The sequence below is a fragment of the Xyrauchen texanus genome, chromosome 11 (assembly GCF_025860055.1).
Source record: "Xyrauchen texanus isolate HMW12.3.18 chromosome 11, RBS_HiC_50CHRs, whole genome shotgun sequence".
NCBI classification, from domain to species: Eukaryota; Metazoa; Chordata; class Actinopteri; order Cypriniformes; family Catostomidae; genus Xyrauchen; species Xyrauchen texanus.
Window position 1 is genome coordinate 4,428,206 of NC_068286.1, and position 25,695 is coordinate 4,453,900.

General features: G+C 41.5%; 3 protein-coding genes across 3 annotated transcripts in view; 2 read left to right on the plus strand and 1 right to left on the minus strand.

The window, feature by feature from the left end:
* The window catches only part of LOC127651650 (zinc finger CCCH domain-containing protein 13-like), a 70,908-nt gene extending 62,968 nt beyond the window's left edge, over nucleotides 1-7,940 (minus strand). Inside the window, exon 1 of the mRNA XM_052137594.1 lies at nucleotides 7,490-7,940. The gene's annotated coding sequence lies outside the window, so the exon portion shown is untranslated. The remainder of the gene's footprint in view (nucleotides 1-7,489) is intronic.
* On the plus strand, nucleotides 3,156-8,597 carry LOC127652036 (CD209 antigen-like). The gene is made up of 5 exons (XM_052138095.1): nucleotides 3,156-3,336; nucleotides 4,823-5,677; nucleotides 5,811-5,914; nucleotides 8,218-8,321; nucleotides 8,462-8,597. The coding sequence occupies exons 1-5, from the start codon at nucleotides 3,156-3,158 to the stop codon at nucleotides 8,595-8,597; spliced, it is 1,380 nt and encodes a 459-aa protein (XP_051994055.1).
* Nucleotides 8,598-17,213: 8,616 nt separating this feature from the next.
* LOC127652037 (CD209 antigen-like protein E) lies at nucleotides 17,214-20,826 on the plus strand. Its single transcript, XM_052138096.1, has 5 exons — nucleotides 17,214-17,343; nucleotides 17,668-17,955; nucleotides 19,688-19,791; nucleotides 19,860-19,963; nucleotides 20,109-20,826. The coding sequence occupies exons 1-5, from the start codon at nucleotides 17,214-17,216 to the stop codon at nucleotides 20,242-20,244; spliced, it is 762 nt and encodes a 253-aa protein (XP_051994056.1). The 3' UTR covers nucleotides 20,245-20,826.
* The last annotated feature ends 4,869 nt before the right edge of the window (nucleotides 20,827-25,695 follow it).

The following is a 25,695-nucleotide window of genomic DNA, read 5'->3' on the forward strand; positions in this document are numbered from 1 at the left end:
GGTTCATCCAATTGGACCATTGAAACTTTCCACTTGGAAGCCACGTCGATGTCCATAAAGTTCCCTTCAGTTCCGGAATCCACCAATGCAGAGACAGAGTGACTGGTTTATCCACACTGCAGCCAGGCTGGGAGAAGAGAGAGTAATCTGGGGGTTTTGTCCAGGGGTGTTGCGCTTGCCGGTAATCAACTGCCTACTGACGAGTGGTGTCTTTTACTGGACAGGAAGTGGAGAATTGACCAGGATGGGCACAATGAAAACAGAGTGCTTGAATGAGACGTCGCTGGTTCTCTTTATGAGATTTCTGGGCCCTCCCGAACTGCTTGGGCTCTGCCTCGGACCATGATTCCAATGACCTGGCCTAAACTGTGGACAGGGTATGGTGGTCAGCCACCCAGGCAGGTGGAGAATGGCGGCGTAGGGCCAGACGTTGATCAAAGGGATAGACTTTGTCCTGGATGTCGTCGGAAAGCCCATGCAGAAACTGTTCCCACATGGCATGATTGTTCCTCTAACAAGATGCAGCAAGGGTGCAGAACTCAATGGCATAGTCCGTGACCAGCCAATCTCCCTGAGACAGTCTGGATAAAGCCCTCACAACCTCACGAACTTGAGCCGAGCAATCAAACACTCGGCAGAGCTCCGTGGCGAATACTTGGAATGAAGCGCAACAGGATGTCAGTTGTCCCACTTGGCGGTTCCCCATTCACCAGCCCTTTCGGTGAGGAGCATGATAATGCATGCCATCTTCATTGTCTCCGATGGGAAAGCAGAGGACTGCAATGTGAAGAACAAGAAACATTGAGAAAGGAAAGTGTGGCAAGACCTGCCTCACCTGAGAAGGGGGCTGGAGGTTTGAGACAAGTCTCTGAGGGTCCAGAAATGTGGGGAACCGCCAGATCTGGTGAGGACACTTCCTGAGTGGGACCAGTATTGGGAGGCTGGCAGAGATGTTAGACAACAGAGGTGAGCTCAGCAAGCTGTGACGCCATCATCTCCAGAGCCTGGTTAGTAGCAGAGATCTGATCCTGCTGACGTCCCAGTAAAACTCCCTGCTGACATGGCGGAGCGAAGACTGGATTCCTCCTCTGGATCCATCCAGACTAAATTGTTCTGTCAGAATGAGACAATGAAACCCAAGAGCAGAGGAACAATTCACAGAATTTATTCACAATAAATTATAACTTCATCAGGGCTGGTGAACCCAGCACCGACTGCAGTATGAAGGCGATGAGTGTGTTTTTGGTGTGTTTGTGCTTCGTGGTCATGTAGAGAGCAGATCTATGAGGAATCTTCTGTGAAGAGTCGTATGTGCAGAAAACAAGCGCACAGCAAATTGGAAGGTAACCACACTGCCGACATGTGGGCAGAGATGGGCAACCAATATAGATACACGAGAAAGGGCCAACTAAGGCAGAGAGAGTGAGGTGAGATTCTTGAACACCCAACTACAATCTAGCAAAGAATATGACACAATGAAGGGATTAAATAGGAAGAGAAACAGGTGGTGCTAACATGTTAATTAGTGACATGAAAACCGTTCCCATGGGAACAATCTGTAATGCATCTGTATGCCAGGTGTAAATGGGGTCTTAGCACCACAAGTGGACATTTAACCTCAGAACTCCTGTGATGCGTGTAAGGCAAAATGTATTATCATTTTGCAAAAGTTTTTCCACAGTCATGAAATCAGGCTGCAAAATTCACTCAAAAACAAAATATGCTTAAACATCATGATCTTCCTAAAAGTACAGCATCAATATTAATGTCTCTGAAGTAAATAAACAGGATTTCAACTTCAACTTCAAGCATTGAGTCGCCGAAGGCAAGATTATGACATGGTGTGGAACCAACTCAGACTTGACTGGTACATTACGTGGAACATACTGGTTTATACTGGTTTTAAATTCCCGTCTGTTTTGTGTCCTTGCTAAATGCACAGACTTTTCCAACTCAACCCTGAAGTCCATGTACTTCAACAGCATAGTGCTGAGTCTGATTAAATGTTTTGAATGTACAATACACAGTCAACCATAGTCTGCAACTGAGAAGAGTTTCTCTAAGTGAGACAAAAGAGTGTAAAGACTGTAACGTGAAATGGAAATCTTTTTCTCGAAGGCCAGTGTCTGAATTTACCACTTCCTGTTCACACTCTTTATAAAACACAGTATGCATCATTCTAAAGTCAGCAGATCATCTGTGAAGACACTGAACAAATAATGGAATTAGAGGACATTTATGAAAATATTGCATGCAGGGATGAGGATGTTTATGCTAATGAGGATGCACTTGGACCTGGCAAACTGAGTCACAGACAGACTGAACCAAAAGCTCCAAACCACAGTAAGCAGAAAGTGTCATGTGAAGTAGTGCTGGTGTCCCATGATAGTAGTTTTTGAGAAATTAAGAACTGTAAAATGTTGGCGTCGAGCAGGCTAAGGCGTGGCTGTGACATGAAGCAGGCTGAGGCCTGGCTGTGACATGGCGTGGAGCAGACTCAGGCGTGGCTGTGACATGGCGTGGAGCAGACTCAGGCGTGGCTGTGGTATAGGCGGAGCATAGGCTGAGTCTCAGAAATGACCTCTGTGGTCATGAACCCTGACAGAGTATTGGAAACAACCTTTGTGGTCATGAACCCTGACTGAGATTTGGAAACAACCTTTGTGGTCATGAACCCTGACAGAGACTTGGAAACAACCTTTGTGGTCATGAACCCTGACAGAGACTTGTAAACGACCTCTGTGGTCATGAACCCTGACAGAAACTTGGAAACGACCTCTGTGGTCGTGTACATGGGCAGAGACTTGGAAACAGAAGCCTTTCTCCTCCTCATACTCCGGGAGTCCAAAGTTGGCAGCGCAGGCTCTGGGATGAGGCTGGCAACGCAGGCTCTGGGACGGACGAGACTGGCAACGCAGGCTCTGGGATGGATGAGATTGGCAACGCAGGCTCTGGGATGGATGAGACTGGAAACACAGGCTCTGGGACGGACGAAGCTTCCAGCTCATTATGGCAGCCCTGGGCATTGGCTCGTTGGCCATGGCAGGCAGGAGTACTGACAAGCTGTGAGGAAGGGTCTTCTTGACCCTACACACTGACATCAGTGGTTGATCATTCAACTTCAAGCATTGAGTCGCCGAAGGCAAGATTATGACATGGTGTGGAACCAACTCAGACTTGACTGGTACATGATGTGGAACAGACTCAAACTTGACTGCAATATAGCATGGAGCAGACTTAAACTGGATTGGGACATGGCGTGGAGCAGGCTGAGCCGTGGCTGTGACATGGTGTGGAGCAGACTCAAGAGTGGGAGGCTTGGAAACCGGGTTCAGGGTAGGGAGAGGAGGATCCTCTAAATCAAGATTTTCTACAGTTACACTCACATTTTCTTCCCATGTATCTCCTGTCTCCTGTCGCTGGCAACTCCCTCCACTGGTGTGCGATGAGTCAGATAGAGTACATGGACTTCAGGGTTGAGTTGGAAAAGTCTGTGCATTTAGCAAGGACACAAAACAGACGGGAATATTCCGGGATGGGTAACTTCGCTCAGGTCAGCTGAATGAAGGGCACTTCTAGATCCATTTTGGTGGGTCAGTTTTTTCTGTTACAAGGGGGGAGGTCACAGGAGCAGGATCTAAATGCAGCTTAAAAGTATTTAATAAAATAAACAAAGTACAGATTAACGGGGTAAACACAGGAACAAAAGAAACATCCAAGATGGGAAAAACATAAGAACAGAGAAAGTATGAACAACGGGAACGGGTCAAGAACAGGGGGTCAAAACACATACAACAGCTGACAAGGAATGAGCAAACAACAGGGCATTAAATACACAAAGACCAATGAGTAAATTAAACACAGTTTAGCACAATGGAAGACAGGTGGCAGTGATGAGGGAAGGGAATTATGGGAAGTGTAGTCCATGGGAAACAGATGACAGATGCAAAAAACAGTCAGGGCAACAATGAATCGTGACAAATACAAGTTTTGCTAGTGAACAGAACTGGAATGCTTGTTCACAAGCTAGAACAATTTAAAACCAGTATAAACCAGCCTGGATCATTATTTTAATTCATGACAGTCTAATCGGGTTTTTTCAGTGCACATGTGAAACAGCATAGTGCTGAGCCTGATTAAATGTACAATACACAGTCAACCATAGTCTGCAACTGAGAAGAGTTTCTCTTAGTGAGACAAATGAGTGTAAAGACTGTAACGTGAAATGGAAATCTTTTTCTCGAAGGCCAGTGTCTGACTTTACCACTTCCTGTTCACACGCTTTATAAAACACAGTGTGCATCATTCTAAAGTCTGCAGATCATCTGTGAAGACGCTGAACAAATAATGGAATTAGAGGACATTTATCAAAATATTGAATGCAGGGATGAGGATGAGGATAATTATGTTAATGAGGACACACTTGGACCTGGCAAACTGAGTCACAGACCGACTGAACCAAAAGCTCCAAATAACAGTAAGCAGAACGTTTTGTGTAAAGTAGTGCTTGTGTCCCATGATACTCACTTTTGAGGAACCATGAACTGTAAAATGTTGGTTTGATTATTTCTTTTTCTAGGAGCAATGTCATGTTTTCTATTTTCATATCAACGGTTTAATGGATTGATATGGAATAATATTTCTCCGTCCGTTTCAAGTTTTTTGTATATTTTTTTTTGGTAGCTCTGCAATTAAAAAACAAACATGATATGTCTTTAATAAAAAAAAGTGTATCTATTTTTCAATTCAATGGTAAATTTGAGTTTATGTGAAACAATGTTTCTAAACATATACAGTAGAGTGAATTATTTGTGTTTTACAGGAGGAAGTAGATGTTTCCTGGTGAGCACAGTGTGTCTTGGGCTCATATGTGTTCTTCTGGTGATCACCATTATAGTGCAACAAATGAAGATCACATCAGATAGAGAAATAAAGCTGAACTATAAAAACATGGCTGAAGAATTTAATGAAAAATTAAACAGGTTGCAAGTCAATTACAGCGATCTAACTATTGAAAAGGACCAATTGCAGAGCAGCTTCAACTCTTTGGATCAGAAGAAACTGGAGTTGGAGACCAGAGTCAACAGTCTAACTATTGAAAAGGACCAATTGCAGATCAGCTTCAACTCTTTGAATCAGAAGAAACTGGAGTTGGAGACCAGAGTCAACAGTCTAACTATTGAAAAGGACCAATTGCAGAGCAGCTTCAACTCTTTGAATCAGAAGAAACTGGAGTTGGAGACCAGAGTCAACAGTCTAACTATTGAAAAGGACCAATTGCAGATTAGATTCAACTCTTTGAATCAGAAGAAACTGGAGTTGGAGACCAGAGTCAACAGTCTAACTATTGAAAAGGACCAATTGCAGAGCAGCTTCAACTCTTTGGATCAGAAGAAACTGGAGTTGGAGACCAGAGTCAACAGTCTAACTATTGAAAAGGACCAATTGCAGATCAGCTTCAACTCTTTGAATCAGAAGAAACTGGAGTTGGAGACCAGAGTCAACAGTCTAACTATTGAAAAGGACCAATTGCAGAGCAGCTTCAACTCTTTGGATCAGAAGAAACTGGAGTTGGAGACCAGAGTCAACAGTCTAACTATTGAAAAGGACCAATTGCAGATCAGCTTCAACTCTTTGAATCAGAAGAAACTGGAGTTGGAAAGGAGGAAAAAACAAGGTTAGTCCAAGTTTCTGTGTAGTTCCTTTTTTCTTACACACGCACACACACACACACATATATAGACAGTATATGCAATGTTAAATAAGTACATTTCAGTTTAGTTTATTCTTCTGTTTGTGGACGTGGTTAGTTTGGTTCTTCATATCCAGTGAGGAGAAGAGCTGGTCTGACAGCAGACAGTTCTGCAGGGATCGTGGTGGAGATCTGGTCATCATCAACACTGAAGAGGAACAGGTATAAGTTTGTGTGTTTTAAAAAACGAGAGAGGGGAATAGGGCTGGGCTATAAAACAATCTCAATATTTATCGCGATAAAAAACTCCGCTTTTGAGAAATGTTCGATTTTTAGCCTGTGTTCTACATCTAGATGTTCAGGTGTGTGATGCTAAAAACACAAGCAGTTCAGCTTTCTTATCGTACGTTTCGACAGGTGTGTGGTGAGCGAGCACTTTCAATTTCTTCCTATAAAAGTCGAGCGCCATGCTCGCGAGGTGGATTGAAGAATTGACAGCAGCAAGAGGTCAAGCGGTTCCCTAGCATTGGGAACCGCTTGTAAACCGCAGCCTCAGACTGTATCCAGTTGCTTATTTCCCCGCTACACCAATCACCGCGTTCCGTGTCCGGACCCCCGACTGACTCCATCCAGACTGCAAGACATCACGAGTATGGTTGAGTCTCTAGTGATCAGTGCGACAAAACAACAGTGCTGTGTAAAGGAGTTAATGGAAAAAGGAGGTGAGAACAGGCTTGAGAATATAAATAATATTTTAATTATGAACTTAACAAAAAGACAAACACACAAAGGTGTCGGGCAGCTGCCCGTAAATCTCTCTCTCTCACTCTCTCGGTCACACTGCAGTCGCTAGTCGACCTTTATCCCTCTCTGAGGCTTGATTAGCCTGATTAGGGGCGGGGTCTGTAACATCACGACCGAGCCCCGCCCTCCGTCCTGTCACATTCTGTTTACATCATGTCTGATGTTTCTGCACTGTATTCTTGAATATTTTTCCCTAGTACTGAACACGCATCATTTATGCCCTGTCCCACTCTTCACGTGTTTCCTCTTTTCCTCGTATGTGAGTAAACATTAGGTGCACATAAGTTATTGTGTTTCCAGAGCACCTTTAGACCAAGTTTTTTCTTCCTGAATTTAGTTTTATTAATGTCAAAAGCCTTTAATAATAAACAAATAGATTTTTGTTCTACTTTTGTGAAATTATTCAGATGTCATTATCTCTGACATGGATGAAAGACAATAAAAATGGTCCATTCAGACTTTTACATTTTCTACATGTTCTCTCAGGAGATACCCCTGAACCCCCATGCTGTATCATTCCTCGGTCTCAAGGGCTTATATGCCCCCATACTTGGGCATCTGAAATATGAAAATAATTTGAATGTAAAAAAGATATATACTGTCACTATGATTCAAAATGAACAGATCATCTTTTAACATTCATATCCAACTACACTCACTTTTGACACCAATACAGTGTCTCCATCCCTTCAAAGTCGCAACCTTGGAGTTATTTTTGACAATAACCTCTCCTTTGAACACCACATACAACAAATCACCAAAACTGCCTTTTTTCACCTCAAAAACATCTCCAGACTTCGCCCATCACTCTCTTTCTCCGCTGCAGAAATCCTCATCCACGCCTTCATCACCTGCAGAATCGATTACTGCATCAGCATCCTATACGGTACCTCAACCAAAACATTAAATAAACTCCAGTACATCCAGAATTCTGCTGCTCGTCTGCTCACTCACACCCGCACCGGTGACCACATTAACCCTGTCCTCCAGAACCTCCATTGGCTTCCGGTCCCACAACAAATTCAATTCAAAATCCTCCTCCTCACACAAAAAGCCCTTCATAACCAGGCCCCTTCCTACCTCACTGACCTGCTTCACCACCACAACCCATCCCGTAGCCTTCGCTCATCTGACGCCAACCTCCTGACTCCACCTCTCAGGACAAAGCATCGAACCTGGGGCGACAGAGCCTTCTCTATAGCTGCCCCCTCACTTTGGAACTCTCTCCCAAAACAAATCCGTGACTGCACCGACCTTCTAGCGTTCAAATCATTGACTAAAACTCACCATTTTAAAATTGCTTTTAATGTGTAGTTAAGTTTGATGTGTTTCTAGTGTTTTTACCATTTGATGTTGTTTTTGCTGCTTTTATGATTTTATGTAAAGTGTCTTTGAGTATTCAGAAAAACGCTCACAAATAAAATGTATTATTATTATTATTATTATTACACTCAATTGATAAACTATAAATTATTGTAATATTTTACTAGAGGATCCCCCTCAGACAGTCTCTGGGCCCCCAATGCAGTTTTGTTTAGACTATTTGAATGTTTAGGTTTTTTTTCTCTTCTTTACATCTGCCAACTTAATTAAAACAAATATGCAAATGTTAATGATAAATATCGATATCGAATGATATGAAAAAGATTGTTGTGATAATATTTTTGGCCATATCGCCCAATCTAGAAGGGAATCTCATTAATTTCCTGTTTTACACACAGAGGTACGTCAGTTCATTGGTCAACGGGAGAGTGTGGATTGGTTTGTCTGACATCGAGAATGAGGGCAACATGAAATGGGTGGATAATTCACCACTGAAGAAAGGGTAAGTGCAGAACCACTCACAGAATACAGACGTGTAGAGGTGTATTTATTTATTTATCATTCTTATTTCATGGTTTCTGAATAAATAAATACTTTAGGGCTATTTTGATCCTGAAGAGAATCTGATTAAATATTATTCAGGTTTTGGAACACAGATGAGCCAAATGACAAGGGAGGAACCGAGGACTGTGTTGAAGTGCTTTCTTCAAACCCCTTCCAGAGCAACTGGAATGATCTCCCATGCTCAGAGAAGAGAAGATGGATTTGTGAGAATTAGGATTCATCCCTTGCTGTCAAAAAAGTTTAAGGGACAGTCCACCAAAAATGAAAAATCTCATCATTTACTCACCCTCATGCATCCCAGATGTGTATGACTTTCTTTCTTATGCTGAAATCAAATTATGATTTTCAGAAGAATATTTCAGTAATTGGTGACCAGAACTTTGAAACTCCAAAAAGTTAAAACTCAGGCAGCATTAAAGTAATCCATAAGACTCCAGATAATAAATCCATGTCTTCTGAAGTGATATGATAGGTGTAAGTGAGAAACAGATCAATATTTAAGTCCATTTTTTCCTTTTAATCTCCACCTTTGACAAGCCCCGACCAGTAGATGGCGAACTGGCAATATGCACGAAGAATGCAATTGATCCAAAATGAGGATGAGTAAATGATGAGAATATTCGTTTTGAAATAAATGATCCCTTTAATCCTCTGGTAGTAACCTGAACAGCACGCAGCTGAAATGGGAAAACTTTGCTTTGATAATCGTCTCGCTCAGATATTATAACCATTAAACTGGAATGTGACACATGGTGAAGTGGTGTGTTATGCCAAAGAAACAATTTAAATTGTTGATGTTTACTGCCAAGTGCATCTAATTTATTCATAAAAACTAGCAATTGTGCAAAAACAGAACAATGGGCGGAGATTTGCTTAAACCCTATTCGGACGGGATTCATTTTATATGGATGCTGTTTTTTGTTGGGAAAATTAGAAGACACAAGCACGTAATTTAGTGGTTTGAGCAGAGTGAATGGGGTAAATTGTGTTTCGGATTGTATGTTGTTCAGACACTGCATCCCCGCTTTTCACAACATATTTTCCAGAAAGACTTAAATCAAATGTCATAGTGTGAAGGGATTGTCCACATTTTTAATACAAGAGTGCAGGATTACAGGCTCGCTATGTCACAAGACAGATATTCCAATCAATTTCTTCTAATAATCCCAGATACAGTATATGATAATCATTTACATTCCCTTCATAAATAATCAGCACAGCTAAATATATTTTCTGATGGTCAGTTACGCATAACAGCAGTATGTAAATTCAGTATACACACCCATCTCTGCGATTTATGCAAATCGATGGTAAACATTACAGACGTTCAGCTGTAATAATTTCTTTACAAACATATGTTCGGAAAACTATTTCCATTATGTGATGACATGCGGAATGTGATAAAGGTCTATATACTGTAAGCAAAATTCTACAGCAGCGCTAATTTCATTATTTATAAACTTCTTTTATGATATAAAGTTTCTTTTTTACTTTTCTGTAGTGTCCTCTAATCAAGAGTGGATGTTAGGATTTTTTTAAACTTGTATTAAACAATTAAACAATATAAAATTGACATAATTACCATAATATAGTGACAAAATCCTCATAGGGTGTATCCGGTAATCTGGGCCATTGGGTCATGTGACACCTGACCTCTGATGTGTTCAATTCTTGCTCCATCACAAGCAGGTCTATATCATCATGTGACTCAGTTGTTGGTCTGAAGTATTGAGATGACAATCACCATAAATTAACACAAGTGCAAAGTACCAGATTTCCCTAATTCACCCTATTATTCTGATATTGTGTCTTCTTTTCTGATTTTTTCAAAATTAGGGCAATAGTCAATGTGCTTTTGTAAACTGTCACTGTTACTAAAGTAATAAACTCATAAAATATTTTTGTGTCTGTTTCATGTTTGATTTTCTAACACACATTAACACAACCATCTCTGATTTCATCATATAAAGTATCCACCTTATTTTGCAATGCTAAAGTAAGCAGCGGCTGCATTTCAGGCGAATTTGAAAAATGTTCCGCTGGCAATGACCGCAGTGTAAATAACTAGAAGGTTATAATAACAGAATCTAGTGATATGGGCTTATAAACTATCACACAACCGCAGGATGTACAGCAGAATTATGTGTTTCTCGTCTCCATGTAAACCTCCATTTATATGTACCTGTATAACCTCCAATTATGCCTTTATTTATTTCCAAAGGTGAGGTTTCATAAGCCATGCTGAATTTGATCTGCATGTCTGTTTACTATACACTGCTAAGAATGAGAGAATGCTCTCTAACAATAACGGAGATTAAAATGCATTTATTACTTTGCCAAAATGAAACAAGATGCAGTTTTGGTGCAAAGAAAGTTGAAGTAGCTTTCTCATATCTGCTGGTTGTGTAAAGTTTGTGTCAGATGGCGTAGAGGACTGTCCGTGTCAGCACATGATTTAATTAATACTGCCAGTGCAACTGTGTCTGATAAAACAATGACAAATTGCAATAAACAGTAAAACGTCTGGTTACTATCGTAACCTCCATTCTCTGATGGATGGAACGAGACGTTGTGTCGATGAAGTGACATTAGGGATCGATCTTGAGAGCCCAACACACCTTCAGATCTTTGAGAAAAGGCCAATGTGAAGTAGGTGAATTGGGGAGCTGAATTTGCATGCCGCTCCCCAACATACGGGTATAAAAAGAGGAGGGCAGATTAATTCATTCAGGTTTTTGAACTGAGGAGCCGAGACAAGGTCCCAGCCTTTACAGCGGTCAAGTTCTGTCCGTGGCAGGAGGGACACAATGTCTCATTCCCTCCATCAGGGAAGGGAGGTTACGACAGTAACCGAGATGTTCCCCTTCTGTCACTCACTCAATGTTGTATCGATGAAGTGACACTAGGGGTCCACATACGAAACGCCACAGGACTGAACTGGTCACGTGTATTGCCGATGCAGGTGCGGGCGAGCTACTATGAGCATAGGCGCACAAGCACTCGGGCTGCACCGAGCCTCCCCAGACGCCCAAAGACGTCATGTGCTTCCCAATTACTACGAGGGGGGTGGAGCCAAGATGGGAGCAGGCCACTCCAGCCGCTGCCTTTTCTCTCTAAGTTTTCTCCTTGAGAAGTAGATTTTGGGGCCAAGGAATGCTCGTAAATGCGCCGGGGAAGGCGTTCATTCCATTCCTATTCTTTCAGGGGGAAAAGACCCTGCGGAGGCCACATCCTGGCCTAGAACGAGGGGAGGTTATAGAGTGGCGGAAACACCATGTGGGCCAAGTGGCCGGGCATGGGGAAGTGTGGTGGTAAGCCCCGCCCATCATGGGGAGGGAATTCTGTAGCACAGCAACAGCAGGGGGACAGCTGAGGAGGCACTCCCTCGGAAGAAGGTGAGCCGTGCTCTGAGAGTGGCCATGGTCATGCTCTCACAGTGAGGGCATGAACCATCCACGAATGCTTCCTCAATGTGACATTGGCCAAGACACGTGAGGCAGTGTTAGTGACCGTCAGAGGTGGAGAGGTAATGACCACATCCAGGAACTGCAGAGGCAGAATAACATCTTTAAAAAGACGTGTTTTTAAAAGATCAACACCACCTGACCACACACTTTTAGAGAAAATAAACTCTTTCAGTAGCGCTGTCAAAGCGCCCAGGGGTGTAATCTGCATCGGAGCACAGACGAAGAGAGACCGCTGTAAAGTGCCGTAGATCCAACAGCAATTCGCTTCTGAAGGAGAGAAGGTGAAGGTGGTGTGGAGCAGACGACTCAGCAAGCTGTAGTGCGACCGCTTAGATCCGAAGAAAAAAAAAACTAAATGAATTAATCTGCCCTCCTCCTTTTATACCTGTATACAAATTCAGCTTGCCAATTCGCCTACTTCTCATTAGCCTTTTCTCAAAGATCTGAAGGTGTGTTGGGCTCTCAAGATCGACCCCTAGCGTCACTTCATCGACACAATGTTGAGTGAGTGACAGAAGGGGAACTATGTGCGCTCAAAACCAATGAGTTTATGAAAATCGTAATTAATGATAATAATATGTCAACATTTAGTGCCAGCCTGTAATATAAAGCAGCATAATGTATATTTTTGTATCGCTAAAATTGCTGGAAGTAGCTTATACGGAAGTGTTCTACATTCAAAATTGATAATGGCAGCGCCCTAGTTACGCTGGAAAATAAGGTGGATAAGACTAGGGCTCTTAGCCAGCCCTTCCGCTAGACATTGAGGAGCACGAATCACGCTGTTCATGTGACCTGTCAGAAGCACTTATTTTTTTCGACCAATCACAGAAGTAAGTATAGAGCATGTTGGAACCATCATAGCCTAGTGATTTTTAGAAATTACTGTCAAGTAAAAAATCAACTCAGGGGGGCCTGGGTATCTCAGCAAGTATTGACGTTGACTACCACCCCTGGAGTCACGAGTTCGAATCCAGGACATGCTGAGTGAATCCAACCAGGTCTCCTAAGCAACCAAATTGGCCCAGTTGCTATGGTGGGTAGAGTCACATGGGGTAACCTCCTTGTGGTCACTATAATGTAGTTCTCGCTCTCGGTGGGGCGAGTGTTGAGTTGTGCATGGATGCCGCGGAGAATAGCGTGAAGCCTCCACATGTGCTATTTCTCTGCAGTAACACGCTCAACAAGCCACGTGATAAGATGCGTGGATTGACGTTTTCAGACACGGAGGCAACTGAGATTCATCCAAATCCACCAGGATTGAGGTGAGTCACTACACCACAACGAAGACTTAGAGCACATTGGGAATTGGGCATGCCAAATTGTGGAGAAAAGGGGAGAATTTAGTAAGTGATTTTCAGGTGTTGAAATGTGTTTGAAACATTCTCCACATCCAGAAGAATTGGTGCTGATCTGCAGCTGCCGTTCAAGTTTTTACATGTGATTTAAATCAGGACAGGGAAATAGCCAACACAGATAGAGGGATCTTAGCGGGAAATGTTCCATTTCTGGAGGGGAGAATCCATGATTTGGTACCATTGGTTGTCCCATTCTGCAAAGCACTTAAATAGATAAATCATCCCCAAAATTAAACTCATCATTTCATCATTTACTTACTCTCAGTCATGTTGTTCAATGGCTTTCTTTCCTCCGTGGAATACAACAGAAGATTATAGACAGAATGTTAGTCACCATTCACTTTCATTGTATGGAAAAAAGACTCCATGTACACAAATGATGACTGAAACATAATTTGGTTTGGATAAGAACATCATCTCATCTACAATCATGTATGTGTATGTATGAGTTTATTATTTCTGGGACCCTAAGCAAAGATCTCTCTGTTTTCCATTCCATTATGTGGTAATATTAATATTTAAATCTAAAAGAGATGTTTAAAATGATATATCGTCCTAATAAGCTCTCTGGGTTTCTGTTATGTACAAAAGATGTGCAGAACACATTGATTCATTCAATCACTTGTGGCCAGTAGAGGGCCCCATATTTATTTATTTATACCATCTCTGTGGAATAAATAGCAGAACACTGACACCTACAGATACTCATAAGCCACATACAAATGTCCAGTTAAGGCAGTTTTATGTTGTTTGAGTCAGATTGGTCACAGACTCTTGATGGCTTTTGTAGCCACCATCATGGTCATGGAAAAATATACATGTTCATTCTTTTGCCTAGGGTTGAAGAAAACAGCTTATCTGGTTTTGGATGCTGGTTCTTTACATAGGATACTGGTGTGCTGGTGTTCCAACATGGCTTCTGGAATATATCTTAACCAGAGAGACTTCTTACATAATCTACATAACAATTGAATTTTGCTGGTGAATATAGTAGAATAATCATAATCATTTTAGAATAATCATTTTTTGATGTCATATATCGTTCATTTATGAAATGTATCTCTTGTATTCTCTTTTGCTGACTGACAATGTATTAATATTGCAGCACATGCTCAAACAAGGTCACCAGGTCATCTTAAGTGAAAAAGTACAGATGTATGTGATCTTTGTCTTGTGATCAAATTGACGTCATTACTAGGAGAATGATATGTGTAAAAGAGTCTCTTGTTGTGTAAAAAGTCCTGCATACTAATGCATTTAAGTAGATATGTATGACGTAAATATGTATGTATGTTTTTGCAGATGTATGCATGTTATTGCAGACATATGTATAATGTATGTCTTTGTCTTTTTTTAAAAATAGAGAGCTGGGGACTTTTCCACCAATAATTACTTAAAGTGAGAATTAAAACATATTGGTGGCATAAGAGAGAGATTAGGGTAACTTCCTCATTGGACAGAGATAACAGATAGAAAGATAACAAAGGTATATAACTGAGACCCTAAGAGGATAGAGTCAGGACAGACAGCTGACTGGACTCATGTTTGTTGATTCTCAATAAACTACAACTTTGGCATCTGGAACTCAAGACTCTGAGAGTTTTCTTACAACTTAGAGAGATTCATCGCGATATTCCACGACATATCTTTGGCGCCCAACGTGGGGCTGGCATTGAGGTCAAGGGGGCAGAGGTCGCTGGTGGGACGGCTTAGTTGAATTTACCTGAGCTGCAGATGTTCGTGTCCCTGCATGTTGATTTCAGACACTGAAGAAGATCTGTGATTTTCCATGCTTGTGTGTATCCGCTTTTTAACATTTTCCAATCAGACAATATTTCCTTTTAAACCGCTTGTAACCAGCAAAGTTTAAACTCTTGTTTTAGCGCAGCGGTTGATTGACAATTGAGAGGTGTCACTTCGCTGCTGTCTGGGATGTATACAAGACAGATTAGCATTTACATCACAAATACAATTTGGTACATTTTCTAACTTCGCTCTGCGTTTCACTATGGGAATCGCTTTGGGCGTGACCGGCTATGGAAACTCTTATGACACCAAGTCTGTCTTTGACTGACAGGTTGAACTGAGAGCAGGCTCCGCACCTCTGTGGACCCCTACTGAAGTCATTCGTGCTTTCTTCCCATCAGAGATTACAGCAAGCTCTCTCAGTGCATCCGGATTTTGCGCTGATTTTGTTTAACTGTTTACAGATGGGCTGTTTTTGGAACCAACCGTCGAACGTAACGTCAGCTTAAGACTGGATTGTGACACACTTGAGAATAGTGCTATTCCAGATGTTTGCTCAGTTTAGTCGGAACAGGCGAGCTATTCAATGGTCATTAATTGCATCTTAAGGCTTTCCATGTCAAGGCGAGCCTTTAGGACGGCTGGGCTAACAACCCTGCTAACTCCAACAGGCTAACATGTTTTACGACGAGTCTTTTGGTTCTCTATCTTATTCATCAGCATTTATATCGACGGCCATCACCCCCCACCAAAGGGAATGAGTTGAAGAACAGAGAGGCTGCATCCCATCTTTGTTGATGCTCAGGCATCATTAATGGATCCGCAAACATGCGTTCACTGTTTGGCAATGCCTAGGAAAATAATTGAAAGAAGGCTGAGAGTGGCGGTAGCTTGCCAGCAGGACCCCTGCTTGTCTGGCGCTACTGCAAAAACTGCAGCTGCTGGCCATCACATGCAAGCTACCACAAGCATTGCAGATATGATGGAAGCTGAGTCCCCGGACATGCCTCCACAGTTTGAGGGTCTTCTTGACCAGGAGGAGGAAGGCCAGGGTGGTGTGGACGCAGAGGGTGATGCCAACTCTGACCTCCTTGATTTGGATGATATTGAAAAATAGGACGACTCACCCTTTCCTGCTCAACAGTTTAGGCCCCTCAGCACGACTGACCCTGCGTCTTAGGCAAACAGTAACCTGTACGAGGTATGTAAACAGGCTGTGGTGAAATTGGGCATAGCTTGGCCATCAGACCTATATGCTGAAGGGGCAGAGAGGGACCTCTACATTGGGAAATGGCTGCCATCCGCACAGCCCCCACAAGACAGCTGTTACCCGCAGTCCCCGCTTGCATGAAGGAGATGTGCCATTATTGGTCGAGCCCCTTTAAGAGCAAGATCCCGATCAGGAGTTTCTCTAAGCTAGATTTTAAAGAGATATGAGATCTGGGGCTGGCCGACCCCCAGCAGTAGAGTCTTCAGTAGCTTACCATCTTCACATGAATCATCACACCATTCCTGCTGCCTCTCAAATTTCACTGCCCTGAGTGCAGGAAGGTTACAGACTTTCACTCTTGCTGTGGGGCTGCAGATGTAGCCCTGAATCTGCGTGTTGACAGTGAAATTTAGATTTCATTGGTTCTGTGTCATGAATTTAGTTTATTAAAAACAGTAAACAGTAAAAATTCAATTATAATCACTCATAGCATGGAGCTGCTAAATAAACCATGTGACTGCACTCCTGTGTGACGCTCTTGGAAAATACAGCCTAATAGTCACATGCTAATAGCATCTGGTCACTAGCATTTGTTGTGTTTTGGTTGCTGGTCCCCTACATGGGATACTGGTGTAATGGTGTTCCAACAAGGCATCTTGACTAGCTTAACCAGTAAAACTTCTTTTTTTTGCTGGTGAACAGAATTGTAAGGCTCGTCCACAAGCTAGACCAATTTCAAACCAGTATAAACCAGCCTGGACCATATTTTTAATTAATGCCAGTCTAAGCTGGTCTTTTCAGCGGAAATGTGAAACAGCATAGTGCTGAGTCTGATTAAATGTGTTGAATGTACAATACTCTGTTAACCACAGTCTGCAACTGTGAAAAAAAAAATTCTCTAAGTGAGACAAAAGACTGTAAAATGACGTGGTATAACTTTTCTCAAAGGCCAGTATATGAATTTACCACTTCCTGTTCACACTCTTAATAAAACACAGTATACATCGTTCTAAAGTCCACAGATCATCTGTGAAGACGCTGAACAAATAATGGAATTAGAGGACATTTATCAAAATATTGAATGCAGGGATGAGGATGAGGATGATTATGTTAATGAGGACGCACTTGGACCTGGCAAACTGAGTCACAGACCGACTGAACCAAAAGCTCCAAATCACAGTAAGCAGAACGTTTTGTGTAAAGTAGTGCTTGTGTCCCATGATACTCACTTTTGAGGAACCATGAACTGTAAAATGTTGGTTTGATTATTTCTTTTTGTAGGAGCAATGTAATGTTTTCTATTTTTATATCAAACGGTTTAATGGATTGATATGGAATTAAATTGTTTGTATATTTTTTTGTAGTTCTGCAATTAAAAAACAAACATGATTTGTATTTGTAATAAAAAAGTGTATCCATTTTTAAATTCAATGGTAAATTAGAGTTTATGTGAAATGTTGTTTCTAAAAATATACTGTAGAGTGAATTATTTGTGTTTTGCAGGAGGAAGTAGATGTTTTGTGGTGAGCACAGTGTGGCTTGTGCTCATATGTGTTCTTCTGCTGATCGCCATTATAGTGCAACAAATGAAGATCACGGCAGAGAGAGAAATAAAGCTATACTATAAAAACATGGCTGAAGAATTTAATGAAAAAATAAATAGGTTGCAAGTCAATTACAGCGATATAACAATTGAAAAAGACCAATTGCAGAGCAGCTTCAACTCTTTGAATCAGAAGAAATTGGAAAGCAAGGTCAACTCTTCGTGTGACGAACATCAGAAAAAACAAGGTTAGTCCAAGTTTCTGTGTAGTTAATTTTTTCTTGTATATAACCATACACACACACATACAGGTGCTAGTCATATAATTAGAATATAATCAAAAAGTTGATTTATTTCAGTAATTCCATTCAAAAAGTGAAACTTGGATAATGTATACATTCATTCCACACAGACTGATATATTTCAAGTGTTCATTCCTTTTAATTGATGATTATAACTGACTAATGAAACTAATGAAAATCCCAAATTCAGTATCTCCGAAAATTAGAATATTACTTAAGACCAATACAAAAAAAGGATTTTTAGAAATGTTGGCCAACTGAAAAGTATGAACATGAAAAGTATGAGCATGTACAGCACCCAATACTTAGTTGGGGCTCCTTTTGCCTGAATTACTGCAGCAATGCGGCGTGGCATGGAGTCGATCAGTCTGTGGCACTGCTCAGGTGTTATGAGAGCCCAGGTTGCTCTGATAGTGGCCTTCAGCTCTTCTGCATTGATGGGTTTGGTGTATCGCATCTTCCTCTTCACAATACCCCATAGATTTTCTATAGGTTTAAGGTCAGGTGAGTTTGCTGGCCAATTAAGAACAGGGATACCATGGTCCTTAAACCAGGTACTGGTAGCTTTGGCACTGTGTGCAGGTGCCAAGTCCTGTTGGAAAATTAAATCTGCATCTCCATAAAGTTGGTCAGCAGCAGGAAGCATGAAGTGCTCTAAAACTTCCTGGTAGACGGCTGCGTTGACCTTGGACCTCAGAAAACACAGTGGACCAACACCAGCAGATGACATGGCACCCCAAACCATCACTGACTGTGGAAACTTTACACTGGACTTCAAGCAACGTGGATTCTGTGCCTCTCCTCTCTTCCTCCTGACTCTGGGACCTTAATTTCCAAAGGAAATGCAAAATTTAATTTCATCAGAGAACATAACTTTGGACCACTCCAGTCCTTTTTGTCTTTAGCCCAGGCGAGACGCTTCTGACGCCGTGTCTTGTTCAAGAGTGGCTTGACACAAGGAATGCGACAGCTGAAACCCATGTCTTGCATACGTCTGTGCGTGGTGGTTCTTGAAGTACTGACCCCAGCTGCAGTCCACTCTTTGTGAATCTCCCCCACATTTTTGAATGGGTTATGTTTCACAATCCTCTCCAGGGTGCGGTTATCCCTATTGCTTGTACACTTTTTTCTACCACATCTTTTCCTTCCCTTCGCTTCTCTATTAATGTGCTTGGACACAGAGCTCTGTGAACAGCCAGCCTCTTTAGCAATGACCTTTTGTGTCTTGCCCTCCTTGTGCAAGGTGTCAATGGTCGTCCTTTGGACAGCTGTCAAGTCAGCAGTCTTCCCCATGATTGTGTAGCCTACAGAACTAGACTGAGAGACCATTTAAAGGCCTTTGCAGGTGTTTTGAGTTAATTAGCTGATTAGAGTTTGGCACCCGGTGTCTTCAAAGATTTTGGGGTTTTTCATTAGTTGTTAAAAGGAATGAACACTTGAAATATATCAGTCTGTGTGGAATGAATGTATACATTATCAAAGTTTCACTTTTTGAATGGAATTACTGAAATAAATCAACTTTTTGATGATATTCTAATTATATGACCAGCACCTGTATATATATATATATATATATATATATATATATATATATATATATATATATATATACAGTATATGCAATGTTAAATAAGTACATTTCAGTTTAGTTTATTCTTCTGTTTGTGGATGTGGTTAGTTTGGTTCTTCATATCCAGTGAGGAGAAGAGCTGGTCTGAGAGCAGACAGTTCTGCAGGGATCGTGGTGGAGATCTGATCATCATCAACACTGAAGAGAAACAGGTAGAGTTTGTGTGTGTTAGAATATAAGAGAGAGGGGGAATCACATTAATTTCCTGTTTTACACACAGAGGTACGTCAGTTCATTGGTCAACGGGAGAGTGTGGATTGGTTTGTCTGACATCGAGAATGAGGGCGACATGAAATGGGTGGATAATTCACCACTGAAGAAAGGGTAAGTGCTGAACCACTCACAGAATACAGACATGTTGAGGTGCATTTATTTATTTATCATTCTTATTTCATGGTTTCTGAATAAATAAATACTTTAGGGCTATTTCGATCCTGAAGAATTGAGAATCTGATTAAATATTATTCAGGTTTTGGAACACAAATGAGCCAAATGATGATGAAGGGAAAGAGGACTGTGTTGAAGTGAATTCTGCAAACCCCTTTCAGAACAGCTGGAATGATCTCCCATGCTCATTGAAGAGAAAATGGATTTGTGAGAATTAGGTTAGATCCCCTGAGGCAACTACGTGTTTATATTTGTGTTTTTTTGTTTAAGTTTTCATTAAATAATACTTTGATAGTTCATCCGGTTCCTCCCTCACTCTCATCATTTACTCACCCTCATGCCATGACAGATGTGTTTGACTTTCTTTCTTACGCTGAACACAAATTAAGATATTAAGAAGAATATTTCAGTTCTGTTGGTCCTCACAATGCAAGTAAAGTTCTTATTTACATGAAATCATCACCTTTAGCAAGTCCCGACCAGTAGGTGGTGAACTGGCGATACGCACCAAGAATGCAATTGCACCCAAAATGAGGATGAGTAAATGATTTTTTTGGGAGAATTTAAATGAGAGAATTTTTTTGGGGGGTAAACTATCCCTTTAATCCTCTGGTAGTAACCTGAACAACGCACAGCTCTTCATGAACTGGGAAAACTTTGCTTTGATAATCGCCTCACTCAGACACTATAACCATTAAACTCGAATGTGTCACATGGCGAAGTGGTGTGTTATGCCAAAGAAACGATATAAATTGTTGATGTTTACTGCCATTTTTTTAATGGCCGATGCCAATACCAATATCTAGAGAGCAGGGTGGCAGATAGACCAATACAATGCCGATATATCACAAATTAATATAGTAACAAACATAAAATAACAAAACTCCACACCTTGGGGCAACTAACACAGGAGAATTTGCTCCAAGCTCAAGAACGACAGAGCCGTCTGTATAACGGGAACTCGGCTAAGGGAATTTGCACTGGGAGATAAGGTACTACTCCCCACATTGAGCTCCAAATTACTCGCCAAGTGGCAAGGACCCTTTGAGGTCACACGTCGAGTGGGTGAACTCGATTATGAGGTAAAGCGAACCGATAGAGGGGCACACATCAAATGTATCACCTCAACCTCCTAAAGTTGTGGAGGGAGGCAGCCCTGGTGACATTGGCTACTGTAGTTCCGGAGAGGGCGGAGCTCGGGCCGGAGGTAAACACAAAACACAATCACGTCACCACTGTGCAGAGATCACCTCTCACCGTACTAACTCGCAGGTTTCCAAATTACAACAAGAATTTGTGGATGTGTTTTCCCATCTGTCTGGTCACACAACCTCATCCAACACCACATCGAGACCGACCTGGGGGTGGTGGTATGTACCCCTCCCTAGCGTTTGCCCGAACATAAAAATACATTGTTTGGGAAAAATGTATGCAATGCTCGATATGGGAGTAATAGAGGAATCCCACAGCGACTGGTCCAGTCCGGTTGTTCTAGTGCCTAAGAGTGACGGGTCTGTACGGTTCCGTTTCAATGTGGTTTCTAAATGTAATGCCTAACCAATGCCTCATATTGATGAGTTGCTCGACTGACAGGGCACTGCTCATTTTTACTCAACACTGGATTTGATAAAGGGTTATTGGCAGATCCCCTTGATACCAATTTCCCGTGAAAAAACGACTTTCTCCACACTGTTCGGATTACACCAATTTGTGACACTTCTGTGTCGTTTTGTTTGGGGCTCCGGCCATGTTTTATCGCCTCATGGACCGAATCCTCAGAGCGCATATGGCTTACGCGGCAGCCTATTTGGATGACATCATAATTCATAGCAATGACTGGCAGCGGCATGTGCAGCATCTGAGGGCGGCTCTGAGTTCGCTGCGACAGGCAGGGCTCACAGCAAACCCTAAGAAGTGTGCGATTGGGTGGGTGGAGGTACGGTCTCTGGGGTTCCACTTGGGCCATGAGCAGCTGTGTCCCCAAATTGACAAGAACAATTATCATATGCATCAAAGTAAAATAAAAAGGATTAGGCTGCAAATACTTGTGCAGGATGGGGACTATTTCTTCTTCCGCTCATCTTAACATGCTGAAAGACACAAGAAATGTTTGCACCGTCATGTGTGTTAATAATAATTGTAAAAAAAAATAGTTAACTATGGATTTACTACTTTTGTAAGGATAAACAAAACAGAAGTCTAAGAATTTTCTGTTTAGGCTCACAAATGTAAAAACAAATATTATAATAATGAGTTAAATTATGACTAGAAATTATATTTTAAATTACCCATTTTATCCTAAGACATAATAATTAAAAAAAAAATCTTTTTAATAGTAGTATTGGTATCGATGATATTGGACTTGAAATGATCGGTATTGGATGGAAAAAAAAGAAGTGGTATTACACATACCTACCTTAGATCACGCAAAAAACATGCTATTTTTCAATCTGGTCTAACTAATGCGCATGTGCGTTTTCAAGTTTATTGACAGGTGGCGTCTGTGTCTAAATGGTTATAGATTAAGTTACTGTTTACAAGCAAACGCTCCGCCCAGCCTGTTCTGGGATCTTTTGGTTCCCCAAAAAGAGCTGTTGTCTATGGGCACTTCACTCAAATTAAGCTTAAACAGCCCAAAAAGTGCTGTTTGTGGAGTTGAAACACCCCATTTCCCACAGATTAATGGACATTAGTGTTTCTTCAGATTTCCACCAGATCATCATTTAACATAAATTATATTTCACGGGTCACCGTCATTGTTATCACGTCTGCTCTATTAGACACAATTGACCCGCAGCAGCTGTTGGTGAATGTAAACTTTTTACATATAAATTGCATAAACTGAATGCAAACTGCTTTTTTTATTTCCAAAGTGCTGTCGCTGTGACAGATATGATCTAACATTGATCTTATTTGACCAGATGTAACTGACCGCATTGACTACTGTCTGTGAAAGGATAAATTAATAAAAATAATATCATACTGCAAAAATTATGTCTGCATTTATTTTGAATACAGTAAATAATATTGTTCAATTAAAAACAGCTATTATTAAGTTTTGATATGGAATATTATCATATTGAAGTGAGAATAGTGTTATTTATTGTATGTGGGTGAGTCATTTAAGCAGTAAAGACACATATTGCATGTCTAGAGGTAGTTTTCATTTTTAGATATCACATTTCTTAAGCTATAGAAGTGTGTTAAATGTGAGGATGTGTATTTATTAACCTGTTACATGTCCAACATGATCATACAGGCTCATTGAACCAAGTTTAAACATGTTTTGCTGATATTTCAGAAAATAACCCATAATCTTTTCAATGTAAACCATAGATAAACAAATGCTTGTAAAGGATGGCGCCGCAGATGGCCGCCTCGGTGTGGAGCTCTCCAATTTTTTTGTTGTTTTTGTTTGTTTGTCCTGTGTTTGGTAATCTTTTACCAGTCAGGTTTAACCATGGACAAACTGCTGAACATTCGGCAGCACATACCAGATCATCTTTTCCCGGTTTTTGAATATTCAGACGTTTTGCTGGACATTTTAGTTGGAGGCGTGGCTGTGTTGTTTAGACGCGCTACGAGACACAGGCGAGGGAGACGAGTTAGCGCGCTGGTTAAACTCCGTCAGCGAGGCGTTCAAACAGCACTGCCGAGCATTCATCTCGCAAATCTCCGCTCTCTTCCCAACAAAACTGATGAACTACATCTCCTCACACATACTAATAAGGACTTTTCAAACTCTGCTGCCTTGTGGTTCCCTGAAACCTGGCTGAGTGAAGCCATTCCGGACAGTGCATTACATCTGCCGGGCTTTCAGCTGTTCGAGCGGATCGTAACGCGGAGTTAATGGGGAAAACGAGAGGCGGAGGGACATGCTTTTACATCAAAGAAAGTTGGTGTACAGATGTAACAACGTTATAGAGGATGTGCTGTCCTAATCTGGAAGAGCTCTTTATTAACTGTAAGCCATTCTAACTCGCAGCGGGAGTTTTTTTCTTTTATTCTGGTGAGTGTTTACATTCCTCCAAACGAGTCTGGGAACTTAGCGCTGCAACAGCTGGCTGATCAAAATCTCAGACACAGAACAACAATTAACAAAGCAAATCTCACACGCGAACTGCCCAAATACAGACAGCACATTACATGCCCTACCAGAGACAGGAATATATTGGATCACTGCTACACAACAATAAAGGATGCATATCGCTCTGTCCCACGTGCAGCTTTGGGACTCTCTGATCACTGTCTGGTTCATCATCTTCCGACCTACAGGCAGAAATTAAAACTGTAAGGAGATGGACTAATGAAGCAGAGCTGGATGAGCTCACAGATACTGCTACATCATACATCAGTTTCTGTGAGGGTATGTGGATCCCTACTAGGACATTTTTATCATTCAACAATGATAAACCATGGTTCACAGGAAAACTCAGACAGCTTCGTCATGCCAAAGAGGAGGTTTACAGGGGTGGGGATAAAGTATTATATAATCAGGCCAGGAACACACTGAATAACGAAATCAGAGTGGCTAAAAGAAGCTACTCGGAGAAGCTGAAAAACAAGCTTTCGGCTAGCGACCCTGCATCAGTGTGGAGTGGCCTAAAACAACTTACTAATTAAAGGACTCCTACCCCCAGCCCTGTGGTGGACCAACGACTGGCTGACGACCTGAATGTGTTCTATTGCAGATTCAAAAGGCCCAATTTCACACAAACATTAACACCTCCTGCAACCCCCCTCCTCCCCCCTCCTGCTACACTACCTGCACTCAAGATCTGTGAGGACGATGTGTGTAGTATCTTTCGGAAGCAAAGGTCAAGGAAGGCTCCAGGCCCAGATGGCATCTCACCAGCGTTCCTCCGATCCTGTGCTAACCAACTGGCCCCCATCTTCACTCAGATCTTCAATAGATCACTGGAGCAGTGTGAAGTCCCATGCTGCTTCAAACGCTTAGTTACAATCCCTGTCCCTAAGAAACCTAAAATCACAGGACTTAATGACTACAGACCTGTCGCCCTGACATCTCAAGTCATTTGAGAGACTGGTGTTGGACCACCTGAAGGACATCACTGGACCCTTTCTGGATCCCCTTCAAATAGCTTATCGAGCAAAGAGGTCAGTGGATGATGCAGTCAACATGGGATTGCACTCTGGACCCTGCTCACCCTGCCCACTACCTTTTTGAACTGTTGCCTTCTGGCCGGCGCTTCAGAGCTCTGAGCACCAGAACCGTCAGACACAGGAACGTTTTTTTCCCTCAGGCCATCCATCTAATGAACAATTAAATTGCCCCATTGAGCAATAATTAATTAAGTCTATTTATATTATCCAAAATATCCACTTCTGACATTACATACATTGCTCTGTACATAATATACTGTATTTTTGTTCTTTATGTAACAGATTGTAATAGATTTGCACTACGAGTGTGTATGTGGGTATGTATGAAGGTGAGTGTATGTACGTATATGTATAATTATTTATTTTTAATTACCTATGTCTTGCTGCTGTTTTTGGTATTGTTTGTATTGTTGTACACTGGAAGCTCCTGTCACCAAGACAAATTGCTTGTATGTGTAAGCACACTTGGCAATAAAGCTGATTCTGATTTATAATAACTTTTATTAACATTAAAATGCATCTTTACATTCTATAAAGCATAAAAG

Excerpts from the sequence above, each read along its gene's own strand:
- LOC127652036 (XM_052138095.1), top strand. The coding sequence starts at position 3,156 with ATGGTGTGGAACCAACTCAGACTTGACTGGTACATGATGTGGAACAGA. Across the intron at positions 5,678-5,810 it reads GGAAAGGAGGAAAAAACAAG|TTTGGTTCTTCATATCCAGT; the intron begins GTTAGTCCAAGT and ends GGACGTGGTTAG. Across the intron at positions 8,322-8,461 it reads AATTCACCACTGAAGAAAGG|GTTTTGGAACACAGATGAGC; the intron begins GTAAGTGCAGAA and ends AATATTATTCAG.
- LOC127652037 (XM_052138096.1), top strand. The coding sequence starts at position 17,214 with ATGGAATTAGAGGACATTTATCAAAATATTGAATGCAGGGATGAGGAT. Across the intron at positions 17,956-19,687 it reads CGAACATCAGAAAAAACAAG|TTTGGTTCTTCATATCCAGT; the intron begins GTTAGTCCAAGT and ends GGATGTGGTTAG. Across the intron at positions 19,792-19,859 it reads TCAACACTGAAGAGAAACAG|AGGTACGTCAGTTCATTGGT; the intron begins GTAGAGTTTGTG and ends TTTTACACACAG.